Raw genomic sequence first — 19,810 nt, forward strand, 5'->3', positions numbered from 1 at the left:
AATATTTCTTTCTACGCCTTCAAAGAGTAACATTATCTAATGTGCCACCGTTTATTAAGAACGAGGTTCTAGTTGGTATGCTCTCTAGGTAGGAGTCCAATTGGAAGTAAGTCTTTGTTGAAACGTGGTTTCTTTCAGACGTTATGTCTATATGGTACTGAAAGATAACGTAGAAGAACTTGATTTGACTCTTAATTTTCGTCATGATGAATTTAATTATGTGATATATGCCACAACAAACATAATGAGTGCTTCGGTTGCAGTGAAAATGGACACCTTATTCGTGGTTGTCCAAAAAGAGTGGAAAATGCAACTGTACCAATTTTTGTTTTAGAAAATGTAGCCGAAGAGCAGAATGATAACGCTGCAGTTGTTGAGGAGATGCCGGGTCCAAGCAGGGCACCAGTAGTTGCAGAAACTGTGAAAAATAGTGCAGAGTTTCTGGAAGGAAAAATGGTTGAGAAAGACAGGATAGCTGCAACTGAGATAGAAAAGATGAGAAGTTCTCCGAGAACACAACAAACAGCAGGTGAATGAGAAGATGGCAATAGTGAAGATGAGGCGATGGTAAATCCAGAAGATGAAGGTTCCATGTTGGGAGACAAAGGATGTTTCTTTAAAATCCCCCAAAAAAGAAAGTTGTTGGAATGCCATACTGACAAACAAGCAAAAAGAACAGATGGTATTCATATAAGCCAGACCGACACAGAGAGCGAAAGTGACATTTCAGAGTGTACTGTCACTGCTAGTCTGCCCCAAAGTGGTTTCTCTAGCCGATCATATACTGCTGGTGACATCAAGTCTTTTTTGAAAGTGACGAAAAATTTGAAAAAGTTAAAAATAGAAGAGTATTTTCCAGACATTGTACAGTTTTATTGAAAAGGTAAAGATTTTCAGAAGTGAAAGTTGTTTCACTAATCAAGAGGTTTACTGTCTGAAGAAAACTCTTACGAAGTTAAGTAGTCAGTCAGGTGTGCCCAGCGAAAAACAGCCAGAATGGATAATTTGAGACATCCTTTGTGGGTTTTTTTTGTTTGGTTGGTTTTTTTCTTTTGCTCTTTTCTTTTATCCTTAATGGGGGAAATAATTCTTGCTTCTTTGAGTGCTAATGGAGCAAGCGATTTTAAGAAAAGAGCTCAAATATATGAATTAATGAAACATAAGAAAATTGATGTATTGTTTATACATGAGACTCATAGCGATGTATCTAATGCTGTAGAATGGGCTAAGGAATTTGATGGTTTAGTGATTTTAAGCCATTATACCTCCTTGAGTGGTGGAGTTGCTGTGTTATTATGCCTTGCGGTCTGAAAAAGGGGATTTTTTTGACTAACCCCGTAGATATCAGAAAAAAGAGCTGTACAGTTTTAGAAGGATTTGTACAAAAGTGAAATTTCAGGAGAACAAGATGGTAATTTTTACCACAAAATTTACCACAGATAGCTAAAGATGCTAATGAGAAAATTAGTAAAACCTTGAGCTTAACTTGACGAAGCACTTAAAAAAATGGAAAATGGAAGAGCACCAGGTATTGATGGTTTCACGATTGCATTTTATAAATCTTTTTGGGTAGAAGTGGGTCCAGAATTAGTATGTTTTTAATGAGAGTCTGGTAAATGGACAATTGCCCAGAAGTTCTCGGAGAGCAATCATTACTTTATTGCCAAAAAAAGGAGATTTAAACGAAATAAAAAACAGGAGACCAGTAAGTTTATTATGTAATGATTATAAAATACTGTCTAAAGCCTTAGCAATTAGATTAGGTGAAGTCCTTGAATCTATTATTCATCCAGATCAGTCATATTGTGTACTGTCAGACTCAGATGGAGACAGAGAGGTAAGATGTCAGGTGTTTATTGACAGAGACACAAACACGGGTAACAGCAGATGATATGGTGAGTGGAGTTGCAAGCCCAATCAAACAGACACTGAGCTGGAGAGTAACTTGGAATGTCCTTGCAGGACTGGATGGAGAACATGGAGACAGGACACAGGAGACAAGGAGGAACCGACGGGAATACAGGTAAGTGGCAGGTTAGGAGTCCAGGTACGAATGACGAGACCGGACAATGAACTGAGGGAAACGTGAGTCTATAAAGTGTCCGTGATGATGAGGTGCAGGTGCTCGTGATTAGTATTCCGGGGAGAGAGAACGAGTGGGCTGAGTGTAGATATCTGGTGATGATGCTTGGGTGTTGGTGGGCGTTGGCTGTGTCTCCATGACATGTACCAGGAAGAAGAATCTTTGATAGTCTCTTTTATTAGAGACATTTTAGACTGTGGAAGACTTTTTGATTTGGATTTTGGGTTGACATCAGTTGATCAAGAGAAGGCTTTTGACAGAATTGAATATATGTATTTATGGAGTGTTTTAAAGGCTTTTGGATTTAGTTCTGATTTTATTTCAATGATAAAAGTTATGTACTGTGGCGTTGAGAGTATATTAAAGATTAATGGTGACTTATGCTCTCCATTTAGGGTGTATAGGGGTGTCAGACAAGGATGTACGCTGTCAGGCATGTTATATACCTTAGCCATAGAACCCCTGTTAAATAAATTAAGAAATGATGTACGTGGATTATGTATGCCAAATTGTGCTAATACTTTTAAGTTATCAGCGTATGCTGATGATGTCTTTATTATAATCAGTGAACCCAATTATGTCAATGTGATGTTAAAGATTTTAGATGATTTTAAAAACTCTTTCTTCTGCAAAGGTAAAATGGAAAAAGAGTGAAGCCATTTTAGTTGGAAAATGGTTAAATGGTGAACCAAGGCTTCCTGATGGTCTAAAATGGACCAGAGATGGTTTTAAATATCTAGGCGTTTTCTTAGGAAATGAAAATGTTGTAAAAAAAATAATTTTCAAGGCACTGTTGAAAAAGTAAAAGGGCGACTGGATAAGAGGAGGTTTTTACTTCCTAAAATGTCTTATAAAGGACGTATTCTGATCATTAATAATCTAGTAGCCTCTGCACTTTGGCACCGTTTAGCCTGCATAGATCCTCCAGATGATGTTCTAATGAAAAGCCAGTCAATTTTAATATTTTTTCTGGGACAAATTGCACTGGGTGCCAAAAAGTGTTTTGTATTCGCCAAAAGATGAAGGAGGACTTGGATTGGTACACTTGCAGAGCAGTCGTTAAAACCTTTATTTGATATCTTGAAGATTTTTAATTCTTTTGATGTGATTTTTTTTTCAATGAAAATGTTTATTTGTGGTTTTAGATATGTGAAAAAACGACAAAAGTCTCAATTGTTGAACTTCTTATTAGGTCAAGCAAAAATGGCGATTTATGCTACAAGAAAAGAAAAAGTTGAGCAAAATGTTTGTAGTAGTTTAGAAGTTGTTTTTGTAAATTTAGTAAAATCTATAATAATGATTGATTATCATTATTATAGATTAATGCATGATCTTGTATCTTTTGAAGCAACTTGGTGTTTAAGTGAAATTGTTGAAGAAAAGTTGTATTTTTCTTTTTCGTTAAGATGATTTTTTTAAAAAAAAATTTAATTGAATTTTAATATTTAATTAGTGTTTGGTAATTTGTATGGATTTTTGGCATGAATTGTAATAAAAGGGGTTTTGAAAATCAAAATCTCACACTCTCTCTTTCTCTTTCTCTCTCATTCTCATTCTCTCTCTCTCTCTCTCTCTCTCTCTCTCACTCACTCTCTCGCTATACCGTGTAATTTAAAGTTCACTGGCATTTGCAGTTGAAATTGTATGTCTATGTTATGTATCTAAGTTATCTGATTAATATCATAGAATTCTTATTAACAATAATTATTATAGAATTATTATAGAATTCTTATCATTCTTAATAACATTGCTGCATCATAATCATAATCTAAGTGCTCTAATCACATGTTCATGATTTTATAGACAGGTTTTCATGTTATATTTTTATTTTTAACATTCATTTTCATAACAGTCTTCAGATATTTTCATTATCTACATGACGGCCATGCCCCGCCCCCCGCACACGCCCCGCCCCCCGTGTACTCGATAACTCGTTTTTGAAACCTAGCGATGATCGAAATGAAAAATTGCCAAAAATTCCCCATCCCTACCATATATACAAGTGTGTGTGTGTGAGAGAGAGAGAGAGAGAGAGAGTGTGTCTGTGTGTATGTGTGAGAGCTGATGATTGTAGAGGTCAGTGTGTGAGACGTGATGACAGATTGAATATGACAGTTATCAAAACTGACAGCAAACAGCAACAGTGTCTTTTTCTATATATTGATTCTGTATGATTAGGACTGTCCTCTAATGTTAATGTGAATATTTTACTGCGTCTATAAGTCACATTTGTAGTTTACACATGTTATTCTGTAATTGCAGCTGGTATCAGTTCACCATGCATCTTTAATCTCTACAGGTTGAGTAAGTGTGGTGTCACAGATGAAGGTTGTGCTGCTCTGGCTTCAGCTCTGAGATCAAACCCCTCACACCTGAGAGAACTGGATCTGTCAGTGAATAAACTAGGAGACAGAGGAGTGAAGCTGCTTTCTGATCTACTGAAGGATCCTCAATGTAAACTGGAGAAACTGTGGTAAGATTGTGTAAATGTGTCAACATCCTTCTCCATTTTCTTCATATGGTTAATAATAAACAAAAACAAGACTAAAAATTGTCTGATAGATAATTTTGTTGTTTAATCTTCATTATATTATTTCCAAAGATTTTGACAGTTTTTATTACTAATACTTATATGTAATGGATAAACCGTGGCTAGCAGTGCATTCAAGGTGATACAAGACTCCTCTGTTTCGAGTCGAAACCCTGATCACCCTGTCAGGTTTATTTTGTGATGAGAACCATCTTGTTGTATTTATTACTCCCTTCGACTAATAACGAACTATGTAGTAACTCATCCCCAACAAATGCTGATCCATAAACAGCTCTTACCTTCAGATTGTCCGGGGAAGATGAAAAAAACTGTTGATTAATAACTCCTAAGGAAGGTCCAACCTATATATAGAAATTAATATATATATATATATATATATATTTTTTTTTTTTTTTTTTTTTTTTTTTTTTCAGGTTTCAGAAAATAGGTTTATGAAAAATAATTCACTCTGAGACTTGTTTAAAGTGATTACAATTACCAATTATACTGGTATCTTTTAATAACAAAGTTCAGAATAAAAAAATCTTCACATAAACAGAGAGATCAGTCTTCACCAATTTTGGCAGGGTTCTGATACAAGTTTCACACTTTATAATCATCATAAAGAGGAGGAACTTATTCATCACCTTATTTGGTAGAAGAAAAGAAAAACATAGTTCATGAAAGGGAAAAAAACTAAGCTATTGTAAATACACACACACCCACGCCCCCTCAGTTCCTTTTCAGTCGGTCACGTTCGACGTACGTCAGTAGTGACCGACGAATTGGGATATCGCCAGAGAGCCCTATCAGCTTTGAGTTAACTAAAACAAGCCAATGGAATTGGCGTGCGATATTTGCATAATGCGCACCGCCCCCGCCAGGTGGGTATAAATACGGAAGTGGATGCAATCGCACTTTTGCTTCGGAGTCAACCTTGTGTTCCTGCCATCGAGACTGAGAGTGTGTTTCTCAAGCCTTTGAAGAGCGTCTTTTCTGCGTGTTGGTGTGAAGGCAAGTTACAACGAGGCCGCGAACTTCAAGAGGAGCTTTGAGCTATATTACAGCTCTGAACTGCTGTTTTCACAGCATTCTCTGCCCTGTTAGTTTGCGATTTGGGCCGGTTCCTCTGTGTGTGTACCTGCAGTCACATCGCGGCTGTTCCCTGTGTGCTTCAGCACAAAGAACAGAGCTGAATTTCCCCCTTTCTAAAAGAGCTTCACAGACGAACCCTGCATCTTTTTCAAGATGTCATTTCGTCTGTGCGTTACTGGATGTGGTCGTTCCCTGGTCCCTGCTGATGGTCGGCTGCGCTGCCTCCCTCCGGGACCGTAACGTTGCCCGAGCCTGATCCCGAGTTGACGGCTATGCTTTCTCGGGCCGCCGAGAAGGTCGGGCTCGTCTGGAATCCTCCACCTTGTCCCGAACCTTCTCAGTTGGATGATTGGTTTCTCGGGGCGGCACGCCCCGGTATCATTCTTCCCGGAGGTGCATGAGGAGGTGACCAGGTCTTGGAGAATGCTGTATAGCGTTTGTGCCAGGCCTGGCCCCTTCTCCGCCTTCACCACCCTGGATGGCAGGGAGGCCAAGGGGTACGCTGGGATCCCCCAGTCGAGCGGTCTGTTGCAATGCAACTGTGTCCAATGGCCGCCGGCTGGCGCGGTGAACCGCGTCTCCCATCCCGGGCCTGTAAATTCTCGTCAAGCTTGACAGAGAAAGCTTACAGAGCCTGCGGACAGGCCGTCTCCGCCCCGCCCTGCAGTCGCGGATGCGATGCCCAGCCCGCTCAGAACCCAGCCAAGCCTGGTGGCAAGAGAACGAGGAAGCGGTCCTGAGACGGGCGACCTGGAGGAAAGGAATTCAGCTCTTCGGGAGATGATGCCCGCATCTCTCCCTCCCCTGGAGGAGGGCCGGGGGGGAATTTGTGTCTTGTCTTGTCCCGCCGCTGGCTCTCTGGAGTCCAGCAGTACCCACTTCTCACAAAAAAGAGCTGTTTCCCAATCCTCCAGGTCCCAAGAGGGCGCGGCTGGCAGTGTGCTCTCAGCCCCCTCTTACTTCGCCAGCAGGTCCCAGTGTGTATGTCGAGGCCGCCTCCCATGTGCCATCTCCCATACACACTGCCACCTCGCAGAGTCCGACCCCACCTTGGGCCGCTATTCCGTCCGAGTTGGGTCCCAGCACTCTGCCTTGCTGCCCCACGTCAGCTGAAAGGATAATTGGTATTCATCCTGCTGTATATACAATGAAATCTGTATGTCTTCTGTTCCAGATGTATACCACATTAGTATTATTATTTATTTTATTTTACTTATTTATTATTATTTTCTTAGTTTACTTATTTAAATGTTCTTTCTGTTCTCATGTCATATGTATGTGTGTACCAAGAGCTCCTGTAGAAAACCATAACAAATTCCTTGTGTGTTTGTGCACACCTGGCGAATAAAGCTCATTCTGATTCTGATCATAAGTATTCAAAGCAAAAGATTTTTTAACTAACGGGATCAATTTTACATTAATTTTCTGTTGTTGCCTAAGCATTCAAATTATTTCCTTGGCCGTAGAGCTGATCCTTTGTTGTCCAAGAGCTCTTCGTCTTCTACGCCGCCTTCTCCATTTTCTTGAAGATCCTGACCTGTTGTCGTTGGATTCCTTGTTGAATCAAAGCATTCATATCAATTTTAAGTTCAGTTAGTCTGTTTGGAAGTCTGTCAGCAGAACACACTTTATTTGGATTTGGGCTATCAGGATTTTGATCCAGATAGGCCATATATTCAAAAATCTGAATGTAAATTATCCTGTTTATTATACATCTACTTGCCACAAAAGTGTCGGACAAATCAGCTCAAATGAAATTATTAATTAATTTATAGGTAATTATAAAGAGTCACTTCGTTTACGACCGAGCAACTGAATCGTCCAACGTTCATTTGCTTGGGCCATAATAAGCTCCTGTAGCGGATATGAATATCCAACTATCGTGAAAACACTATTTAGTAGCAAGGTAACATTTAGATCGGCAATTTAAGACAGTAAACATACAAGCACATAACACAGGACACTTCTTTTAAAAATCTACAGGAGACTATTGATTATTCTAACACAAACTAATATCTAACACAAACACGCACACACAAACACATGCATTCATACACGTACAAGTTGCAGAAAGAATGGAAGTGAAAAAGAAAGAGTTTTAAGAGAGAGTGAAATGATGAGCATGATTTCTAGCAAAATATGCACTTCATAAGACCTGACCTAAACGAACCATGAATCATTAATTGAATGCACCAGTTCAGCTTTATAATCTGGAGGTACTTGCTTGTCGTTTGTCTTTGAATGCGGATTCCCTTGTCGGTGTCCTTGGCTTGGAGTAAAGGGATTTCCGAGTCGATGATTTGTTGCAGGATCTTTTCAGGTCCGGATTGATGTCAGGTAAAAACCAATCACGTTCGGGCATGCTGGCAAATGAATGAAGACTCTTGTCGTGGCTGGAGTTTAAAGTTGAGGCGGCAAAAGTCGTTGGTTAAACTTTGCGGCAAAACTTAACTTAGAACACGAGACTCTCAATGGAAAAGAAAGTTAAAGTAAAAGAAAAGGAAAGTAAGAAATTGGATGGCTTGAATGGGCTGCTTGTCTGTCCTTCATAGTCTGTTCTTTTCTAAGCCATATTATTCTGTTGTCTTCTTATTTGTTCTTACTTCAGGTCTTAGTTTCTTGGTCTTAGTTTTAGTTCTTGTCCTCAACCACATTTGTCTTAGTGATGTGACTATTTAACCTTGGTGTTTGGTCCAACCTCTTTGAGGAGTTCTGGCCAATCAGGTATTGTCTTGTTTCAAAGGTGGCTTTTTCTTCTCCCCGATCCTAAACTAAGTGTTATCTCAGGGCCTCTTGAATTGCCGATCTCAGCAGAGAGTACAATTTAGACATGATTGCTATTAAACGGAATATGATACATTTTACACAAATTTCATTCAAGCCATGATCTAAATTGACAATAGAGATTTGCGTTCATACCAAACAAGACATACTTTCAATCAACCGTTCAAAAGTTATACAATTACATGAATTGTGAGTGTTTCTAAGCATACATGGTCACATGTATAAGTTGTAGACATGATATAGAATTATGCTGTTGAATGGTGTTTGATAAGTCCATTTACAATTGTTTTGGAACAATTTGATATAGTTTATTTCTGTCTCTGTGAGTTTTTCTGTGTCATTCAGAGGTCACTTAGAGAAACAGGCCTGCATTGTCTCTCTGTCTCTTTTGATCTGGAGATCAAAGAATCTTTATCTTCTTGCAGCTTAAATTGCGTTGTCTTTTCGACCATTTGGTTTCTACAAATGGCCTAAAGTTTGCCACCTTTCTCCTCAGTCAGGAAGCATGTGTGGCCATAAAAATACTTCGCAGGGGGTTGTTGATAGACTCACTGAAGTCGCTTGGGGCCTGCAATGTTGATTTGGGTTTCTGGAATTATGTTTTGAAAGAAATCATCTGAACGACTCATTTGTCTGGTTCATCCACAGTTCCTACAAAAGTAAATAACTGGACACAAAATATTGATTTGAGTTTGAATATATGATGAAAATTAATGCTTCCGCAAAGTAAAAATGTTCCTCACAAGTAGATTTGAACAAAGATGATTGAACAAGTTCAAACAAAACAACAAATTAAGGAATAAAATACAGTTATAACACTTATTACTCAGCTTTTCACTAAAAGAATAATTTTGTAGGCTTTAAATATTTATTTGAGTTGAAACTGTTTCATATAGCGAGCTGGCAGTGGAGATGGCAAGAGCGCGTAAGTGTTTTGCTTAATATCTGTTTTGGGTCAGTTGCTTAGTTTATTATTTGCTGCTAGGAAGGATTAATTTCGATTCTGTGCTTTTTTTCTTTTTTCTACCTTGACTATAATTTGTATTTTAATCATACACATTGTACACGTTGCTATTTAGAATAACAGCCGCATTTGCAGAGTTTGTTGGTGTTAATGCCCGTTTTCGCACTTAAGCGCTGTGTTGTTCTCGCATTAGTTTCGATTTCAGCTATTCACGGGCTATAGGCTTTTGCTGTGCTAATTTTGTTCTCAATCACTCGTTAATAAGCAGTATTAATTGTGTGTGCGCACTGTAGCGGAAGCGTTCCGCCGTCCTGTTCAGCCTCCTCGTGTGAAGACCGACTCGGGTAAAGACCTGCGACTCTACCTGCACGACTCCACCGAGCAAGGACACCGTTAAGGCACTTAAGTATCTTCCTTCCCTTGCTTCTTCAGTTCTTTTCCTTCATACTCAGCATGTGCTTTCAATACATTCCTGTTGTCTCTCGGCAACGCTCCACTCTCACACGTAGAAGGCAGCGCAATACTGCTAACCTGCGTCCTATCTACTCCTCTTCTAATACTCCTCTCTCTGTTTCTGTGGGTCTATGGAATTGTCAGTCAGCAGTTAACAAAGCTGACTTCATTTCAGCCTTTGCTACTAATTCTACTCTCAATATCTTGGGTTTGACTGAGACCTGGATTCATCCAGAGGACTCAATAACCCCTGCTGCTCTCTCTAATAACTTTCTCTCATACCCCTCGCCAGTCTGGGAGGGGTGGGGGCACAGGTCTTCTCATTTCTGACAATTGGAAATACTCAACTCACTCTTCTCTATGCAACAACAATTCGTTTGAGTTTCATGCAATTACAATCACAACTCCGGTCAAAATTCATATTGTAGTAATTTATCGCCCCCCAGGCCAACTGGGTTCCTTTGTAGAGGAACTGGACATGCTGTCTTCATTCCCAGGGGATGGCAGCCCGCTTGTAGTTTTTGGAGATTTCAACATTCATCTAGAGAAGCCTTATGCTTCAGACTTCCTCTCTCTTCTAGCCTTATTTGATCTCAAACGGCTCATCACCACAAGTACCCACAAATCTGGCAACCAACTTGACCTAATTTACACGTACAACTGTATCACAGACAATATTTTGGTAAAACCTCTGCACATCTCTGATCATTTCTTCATTTCTTTTAATCTACAACTCCCTATTTGGGGACCACCAACCATTTTACCAGTTACCTTCAGATGAAACCTGTGCTCTCTCTCTTCTTCTCATCTTTCCTCCGTTGTATCATCCTCCCTTCCCTCACCCATACAATTCCATCTCTGGATGTGAATACAGCAACAGACACATTATGTTCCACCTTAACTTCATCTCTTGACAGTATCTGTCCTCTGTCATCCAGGCTTGCACGTGCTACTCCCTCTAATCCCTAGTTATCCGATGTTCTTCGTGAACACCGGACCAAAGAGAGAAAATGGCGCAAATCCAAAGACCCATCTGGCCTAGGTAGTTATCAATCTCTGCTCTCATCCTTTTCTGGTCAAGTCCATGCTGCTAAATCTTAATTTTCCACAACAAAATCAACAGCGCCTCAAACACACGCACACTTTTCAAAACATTCGACTCTCTCCTCTGTCCCCCTCCACCACCACCCACCACCTCCCTAACTGCTGATGATTTTGCTAATTTCTTCACTGACAAAACATCTACCATCAGCAGTCAGTTCTCAGCTCCACACACACAGGAACTCAGACCAACCACATACACAGCCACACATCTCCTCTCTTCCTTCTCTCCCCTCACTGAGACAGAAGTATCCAAACTTCTCCTCTCCAGTCATCCCAGCACCTGCCCTCTAGATCCCAACCCCTCACACCTTCTACAAGCCATCGCTCCTCCACTTTTACCAGCCCTTAGACACATTATCAACACATCCACACAGGCATTTTCCCTACCGCATTCAAGCAGGCTTGGGTAACCCCACTGCTTAAAAAACCCACAATAAACACGTCACTTGTAGATAGTTACAGACCTGTCTCTCTCCTACCATTCATAGCAAAAACACTTGAATGAGTTATTTTCAATCAGGTGTCATCTTTCCTCTCACAGAGCAATCAATTGGATGTCAATCAATCTGGTTTCAAGAGCGGCCATTCAACCGAGACTGCACTACTGTCGGTCACTGAATCCCTGTGGATTGCAAAGGCTGATTCCAAATCATCTGTTCTCATTCTGCTCGATCTGTCTGCTGCCTTTGATACTGTGAATCATCAAATACTTCTGTTCACCCTCTCATCACTGGGCATCTCAGGTACTCCACTTCACTGGTTTGAATCCTATATCACAGGTCTTTCAGAGTTGCCTGGAGAGGGGAGGTATCCAAAGATCATCAACTGATCATAGGGGTTCCTCAGGGTTCAGTTCTTGGACCCTTCCTCTTCTCCATATACACTACATCACTGGGTCCCATCATACAGGCACATGGGTTCTCCTACCATTGGTATGCTGATGACATGCACTGCACTGCAGCACCTCTCATCTTTAATGAGCCCAAAAGAGCCTACGTCACACCTCTCTTCATCTCTCTGCACTGGCTAACACTTGCTGCTCACATCAAGTTCAAGGTGTTTACGCTTGCTTACAGATCTACCACAGGCTCAGCACCCTCCTACTTCCACTCACTTTTACGAGTCTACATTCCTACCAGAAGCCTCTGTTCACTAAAGGAACAAAGGCTCATGGTACCATCAAAGAGAGGCACAAAATCACTCTCCAGAACATTTTCGTTCACTTCTCCATGCTGGTGGAATGATCTTCCTGCCTTCTTCCGGAATGCAGAATCCCTGGCAATATTCAAAAGACAGCTGAAAATCTTTCATGAGCACTTCTTAACCTCATCTTAAAAAAAAAAAAAAAATTCCTGTTCTTTCATTACCTATCCTTTCATTTCTTTTAATCACTCTCTATTGTAGCTTATGATACTCTGAGCAATGTCTGAAACTTGTATTGTGAGCACTTCTTGTGTCTATTTGCCTCTTCATGATGACTCGCTTGTTGTATTCCTCACTTGTAAGTCGCTTTGGATAAAAGCAACTGCCAAATGAATAAATGTAAATCTTACATGTGTTATAATGTACAGCAGGAGTGTCCAATCCTGCTCCTGGAGGCCAACGTCCTGCAGAGTTTAGCTCCAACCAGCTCAAACACATTTACCTGGAAGTCTTTAGTCAGTCTAAAGACCTTGTTTAGTTTGTTCAGGTGTGTTCAATTAGGGTTGAAGATAAAAATTTGCAGGACAGTGACCCTCCAGGAACAGGTTTGGATTATTATCATTATAGTGTACAAAACAAACTTTCTGGCAACAAGATGAACACGTCAACAATATTACAATACTATTAATACTTTAATCCTCCAATTTCCTTTTTAATAAAACTGATAAGATGAGATGCAAAATGGCACCTGATGTGTTTGTAAGAAACAAGACGGTGTGATTCAAGAGACATGAATGAAGCACTGGCTTCAGATACTGGGATGAGTGGTGTAAGGGCCACCCAATTGACCCAATGAAAGTATCCAGTGTGTGGCTGAAGGTTTCCTGTGCATTCTGTCTTTTCCATCTCTACTGTGTATAACATTTATGTTATTGCAGTTGTAGCATCTGGACCAGACACACAATTATTCATTATATTTAATGAATTATCCAGAAACTCACTCTCTCAAAGTTCTGTGAACCCATCCCCCTAAAAACTGCAACTAGCATCCCAAACGTAGCTAACACACAGGCAGAACTAGGTGTCCTGTTACAGGACACAGGAAAACTGATAAAAACTTTTACGATCAGAAAAAAATTTGCAGAGACTAGTGACTCTGACTTCATTCTTTCTGAGAAGGACAAATAAACCCTATTAATCCTATATATTCTATATATAACCACTTGAGAAATGTATAAACATGTATCCAATTTTCCCATCTCATGACTTTCTTTTTATAGGGTTTATTCTATGTATTAATTCTCTCTGTAGAACTATTATGGTATTAATGTTTCGGAGTTGAAAATTTATGGTTAACTAAAATCACATGGGTAGCACGTTTGGTATCTACGGACTCCAACTTTCGTTTCCTATTTGGTAATTTATGTTACATGTTACTAACTCTGTGACACCTTAGTATTATAAGAATCTAGAAGGTTCTTCTCTCAAACATCCAATCCAATGTCTTATGCTAATATCTTGCTACAGAACAAAGACTCGTAAAATTTTCCCTCTGAAGGGAAAATTCCTTATTGGCTCAGACACCTCAGGAGGGTGTGGCATCTTCACCCTTTAAAATCACTAATCACAAGATCACCTCTCTTTTTTCCTTTACTGAAAAACGCTGATGTAAAAATGATGCTGTACTAGAAGCTTCTAAGGAACTCTAAGCTTGTGCCAGGCTTCGGCCTAGACCTTCCATTCACCAAAGATCCTCTGAATCCAACTGGTTCTTTTTCATCAAGACAATATCAGCAAAGATTCAATGGGAGCCTCCACAAATTGCATCAGGACAGCTTTAATTCAAATGGGCGAGACATGCAAGTATCAGACTTAGTCTCATTATTTGATACATTGAGTATCCTTACTCCTTTTAAAGAAGGGCCTGTTAAAACTAAACTGATGGTTTGCTCAAGGCTGTTGATCTGCTGAATTTCAAACAATGCTGTAACTTCTTGCTTTCCTGTATTTTGCTTCAGCTCTCTCTTTCGCTTGGTAAACTATGCATGTATGTGTGTGAATGTTAGATTAGTTAAGTGTTTAGTCTAGTTAATAAAGTCTTGTTCATGTCACACGTAGAGTTGTCCGTGTTTCATGCTCATACTGGAGTCCCTATTCATGCAGATCCTGACTACATGCTCTGAGTAGTACTGTACATAAGATTGTTATTTCCCATAACCTGGAAATGAACATTTCTTAGAATTAACAATTAACACTGTGCGTCCATTGGACAACAGTTTAATTGATTGTAATATTAATTTTATTACATTAAGTTAATTTTATTAACTGATCCAAATATTTATAATAAATTATAACTAGTTATGATTAATTATTCATATTTCTTTTGAGCTAATTTGCTACACAGTTTAAGGTCTTTAATTACAATTTAGGTTTTATGTTCTTTTTAAATATTTTTTTTCCAACACTTCATTATTCTACTTAATTCTATACTTTAAATTGCACTTGTTTATTTGGATTCCAGTGTTATCTTGTGCCGTCTGTTTATCCGGGTCTCACAGTCACAAACTTGCCAGTCTGTTCTTTAGTCAGTGGTTGGACTATGAAATATGCTGTCCCATGCCTGCTAATTTTTCACATAGTATTTCATCTAGCCCTCTATATAACTGCATAAAGAGAAAATTTTGAATTTTGCCTAATGAGTCACATGCTCCATCTAATTCTAATTCTGACATCAGTAAGATACATAGTGCTGAGTGTATGGATACAGTCCACACTATGGGCTGATCTGGCTACAGAATTGCCCTGAGCCTTTTGCAAACTTTCCTCGAGTACCCAGACTAAGATAAACATCCTCCAAATGGAGGCATGAAAAGACCCTGGGAAAGAGCAAACCCTCTGCAGTGAGCAAAGTATCCCTAAACTCTGACCTTTATTACCTTTTACGCCCATTTCACACTGCAAGCTTGAGTGGCGTGTGAGCGTAACTACATCGTCACTGCAGCTGCAGAGATGCGCGAGTATTCACACTGGAAGCGTTTGTACAGCGTCACAGCAGCGGCTCAAAGCTACATATAAAGTGAGCATTTCTTTACAAAGACAGCTATTAATTTCTTTTTATAAGTTGGTCATTTATAAACGTGATAGTCTTGAAGGTTTGTTAACATGGGGAGGTGTACAACATTCACATATAAACATAAAAAAATAAAAATAAATAAATAAATAAAAGCCTCGTATCATCCATTGCTGCACACGAATGAGGTAAGGTTTGTGTTTTATATCATCTGCTGTGTGCACATGTTTACAAGACAGCAAACTCTGCGAAAAAAGTCAGCAAACTCGGGTTTGATTTGGTTATGCTGCAGTCTATATATCTGTCTGTGTATTAACTAAAAGAATGTTTATATATCATATTTTCTGGCTAGTTTAGTTGAGCTTTTTATAATACACCATACTTTAACCGAAACTGAATAATTAAAAACAAGTTTATCTGTCATACTCCAATTCTTGTTAAAACACACTAGACATGCTTATTCTGTGCATTTTGAACACTTTGTGTGTGAAATTATATTTAATTTGTCCATCAAAATTGTGCTTTCATCTTAATTGAGCAGCAGCAGCACAGCAAAAATAGACTCGGCACTGAAACCCCCACTTCACTGCTGCTCATGCAATGCTCCTGCTTGACGCTCATGTGCTGCTCCTGCTGCCGGTGTGAATGCATCCATTGGTTAACATGCACGCCAAAAAAAAAAAAAAAAAAAAAACGCGCATTTCCCGCATTTTCACTCTGTGGGGTGTGGAGACAGATGCCTGTGTGTGTTTGTATTTTGTTTTCAGTAGCAAAGCTATTTTACTAATAAAAGTCACAGAGCAGCATTCACAACAAGTTTCTGTGCTCCTGAATTTCTGTGTGCGATGTGAGATCTCCAATTTCTTTGTGTGAAAGTTTTGTGTGTGTGTGTGTGTGTGTGTGTGTGCCGTCCCCACCATTGAAGAAAATTTCCACCTTTCCGTGTTTTCACTGTTGTAAGGTAGGGAGTGTTATTATACATCTTCTGAAAGAGTACAGAATCTCTTAATCAAACACATGCAATGAAGAAGCAGAAACAAGCAATTATCATACGTAAGCAGATGCATATGTAAAATAATGCAGTCATCAACATTAAACAGCATATAAATCAAAACTGCCTAATGTTACTGAATTAAATGTTGACCGAGGACTGTGTTTTGATCATCGTTCTGAATCCCATCCAGATGAAGTCTTTGACAAAAACATGATTTTCTCAGTTTTTTGGTTAAAATGTTTTTTTTTTTTTTTTTTTTAAGAAACTTACTCACATTCATGTGTTGTGTAAAAAAAGAATGCGTTAAGTTAGAATAAAAAGGCTGTGGATTAAGTCTCTCTTTCTGATTGTGAAGTTCCTGCTTATCTGAGCTGTAGATCCTGAACTGAGAGACTGAAGACTGTCATTATTCTCTACAGGTTGAGTGATTGTGGTGTTACAGATGAAGGTTGTGCTGCTCTGGCTTCAGCTCTGAGATCAAACCCCTCACACCTGAGAGAACTGTATCTGTCATGGAATGAACTAGGAGACAGAGGAGTGAAGCTGCTCTCTGATGGACTGAAGGATCTTCACTGTAATCTGGAGAAACTGTGGTAAGATTGTATAACTGTGTCAACATTCTTTCATTTTCCTCCTATACATAATGAACAAAATTAAAACCAAAACTAATCAAGACTTAAAAATATCTTGTCAGATAATTGAAGAGGATGTTTAATCATCATGAGACTCTTTACAAAGTGTCTGGTATAATTTTACTAACTTTTCAATAAGTATAAACACGACTGACAGTGTTGGCAGTATCACATTAACGCCTGTTAGCTCGGACTTGTAACTACAACCCCAAATCATAAAAAGGTGGGATGTTTTGTAAAATGCAATAAAATCAAGAATCTGATTTGTCAGTTCTCTTTAACGTTTATTTAAAGTCAGTGTAAAGGCAATTCATAGATTTGTTGTTTAAATGCATTATAAATGTTAGAAATGTATTGCTGAAACAATAACAGTTACAAAGACTGAACTATATAGTACTGAATTGTGAAGTTAGACCTTTAACCCTCTGGCGGCCCCCTGCCGTGACAGCGTGTTAAGAAAGGGGCCGCGCGCGGACGGCTCGACGAGCGGTTCCTTTCTGTCCTTAAACGCTGCAGCTCCCATAAACTTTCCATTCATTCCTGATCTCCGCGTTTGAGATCAGGAAGGCATGGAAAAACCCTTAGCCATTCAGATTTGTGTCTGAGCCCAGACAGATGGGAGGAGGAAGAAGCGAGAGTGAGATAGGTGATCGATTGTAAACACCGTTGCATTTGTAATCGATTCCCCAGCTATATAGGGCAATTTTATATCTACCCTCTCCTCGTCTTCTTTCACCTCATATATATATATATATATATATATATGTGTGTGTGTGTGTAAATATGTATATATCTGTATATGTGTATATATATATATATTTACATATGCATGTATATATTTTATAGACATATATCATGCTCAGATGCTTCTTATTGTCAGACTGATGGCTGGGCCCATAGTGATTATTTCTGTCGGCCTGCTTTTTCGGTTTGATAATGAGAGGATCTTTAGGCTTAAAAGAACCCTAGATTCCATCCTTTCTTGTGAAATTAAGGAGTCTTCGGTCTTTGAGCCGCAGGAGGGTCTATATTTTATATGTTTAAAATAAGACCTTGTTTTTCCTATATAGTTTTTCTGAGCATATAGTCAAAGTAAGGGGTTTTTGGGTAAACTGAAGTTTATATGCTGGCTAGAATGATATATTGTGCAGGCCATAAAATGTGAAGCCCAGGCTTCATTAGGCTTGTGGCCCTGTAAGAAGGCCCGTAGCTTAGCGGCTAGGCTAGAGCTAGGTTAGGTGAATGTTATGTAATGCTATCCCCTGTCAGGTGGTATAGTTCCTAGTTCTGGCCTCCTCCCGAGGGAGTTGTTAGGCCGTATGCCCGTTGTCCCCTTGTTTATGTAGGTGCAATTGGTGAGTTAACAGCTAAAGTTGTAGACTGTTTTTAGACTCCCTGGTGCTGTTTTTCTCAGGTGGTAGGCCCTTTGCGTAGATAAGTTATCAGTGTATGCTAGGCCCCACTTTCTAGAACCTTTCATGCTATGAAAAATGTTTTTCCTCTGAGCCACTTGATTTTCCATTCAAGTTTGAGTTGACAGCGCTAGCTTTTTAGCCTCCGTCCTCTAATGCTCAGTACAGATTTGCGAATCTGTTTGGAGAAAACGTTTATCCTAAAAAATTAGGATAGCATGTATTTCAAAGCATTGTGTTTTGCTTTGAGTTCTAGCCTTTTGCCCTACATTTTTATGTGAGCTTACTCATGCTGCCACAGGTTAGCACCTGTTCTCATAATAGCAGGCCTTTTTGGTATTAGCCTCTATTTAGATTGGTGACTATTTTAATATTCCCCAGTTAGGGTTTATTTGTGTCACTGAGTGCATCACCTGCTGGATTGCATACTCAGGGTAGTGTTAGAACCGCTTTCGCAGTCTGGTTTCTACTAGCTCCCTTTGGTGATCTTGATAACAGCTATATTGCATATAACTTGGGATGTAGGCTCTTATGTCTTTAGCCTCTTTCTAGTTAGCAGCTTGTGTTTTGCAAGTGCTGTTGTTAGGTGATCATAGTTTCCTCACATACTTTATTTCACAGGCTGAAGCCACGTGTCATTGGAACGGTAGGCCCCTACAGGCCTCCTTTCTAGTTCACATGTTGGCACAGTCTGTGTTTTATTCTGCAAACAGGCTGAACGCCACTTGTTGCTGAGATTGTAGGCCCCACGAGGACTCCTTTTTTAGCTGACTTGTTGGCAGGATACCTGTCCAATACCATCACGGCCACGCCCCACCTCTGTTGAGTAGGCCTTAAGCAGGCCTCTCGTGGAGTATGTGGCGTAATATGCATTTCCTTTTAGAAACTAAATCTTGAATGCATGGCCTGATGGTTGGTATGGTTATGGTCGCAAACAGGTTTATTAATATACAAATCATCCAAGCGCCCCATTCCGAGCTATTTCTAAGATATGGCCTACATTTATATTATTAAATATTATAATCGTAAAGAAATTAAATATCCATCTTTGTCGAAAGAATTCCATGTGCAGTTCACTCTCAGCCAGTAAAATTCCATGTAGCATTTTCATCGATCAGTCGTCTATTCTGATTGGTTGATAACTTTTGACAGCGTTTTATCCAGAAGTGAATTAATTTCTAGTGCAAGAGCATGGAGAGATTCGCGAGCGCACAGGACACAGTTTGAGTGCGCACACACAATATCTGAGAGAGGAGAGGCAGTTCTTAAGAGAGCACTGTATATTTGAGAGCACGCGTCCAGTTTTGTGCGAGAGCAAAGGAAATTTGTGCGCGAGTGGAGAGATTCACGCTCACGCATTGTATGGATGTGCTCTTGCGTCACAATAATGCGCTCTCGACATTTGTCAGTTAAATAACACCATAACTACAGCCTACAGTTTGTTAGCAAGCTATGCCTTCATCACATAAATGCATATTACCTGGTTGCGATATCAAGAGGTGGATTAATTTTGTTAAGAGGCACCTTGATGGAGAGCTGATCACCA

General features: G+C 39.5%; 1 protein-coding gene across 12 annotated transcripts in view; it reads left to right on the forward strand.

Moving 5' to 3' along the window:
* Positions 1 to 19,810, forward strand: part of LOC127503203 (NLR family CARD domain-containing protein 3-like) — a 58,522-nt gene that overhangs the window by 21,927 nt on the left and 16,785 nt on the right. For 10 of the 12 annotated variants that reach the window (XR_007927042.1, XR_007927043.1, XM_051876699.1 and 7 more), the window contains 2 exons: positions 4,383 to 4,556; positions 16,640 to 16,813. Coding sequence is in view for 10 of the 12 variants with exons in the window: in XM_051876699.1 (XP_051732659.1) it covers positions 4,383 to 4,556; positions 16,640 to 16,813 (348 nt within the window). In the remaining 2 variants the exon portion in view is untranslated. Of the gene's footprint in view, positions 1 to 1,962; positions 2,024 to 4,382; positions 4,557 to 9,749; positions 16,479 to 16,639; positions 16,814 to 19,810 lie in introns of those variants that run through there. The other 2 variants (XM_051876707.1, XM_051876709.1) reach the window with 2 other exon arrangements.

The sequence above is a fragment of the Ctenopharyngodon idella genome, chromosome 21 (assembly GCF_019924925.1).
Source record: "Ctenopharyngodon idella isolate HZGC_01 chromosome 21, HZGC01, whole genome shotgun sequence".
Lineage (NCBI taxonomy): Eukaryota > Metazoa > Chordata > Actinopteri > Cypriniformes > Xenocyprididae > Ctenopharyngodon > Ctenopharyngodon idella.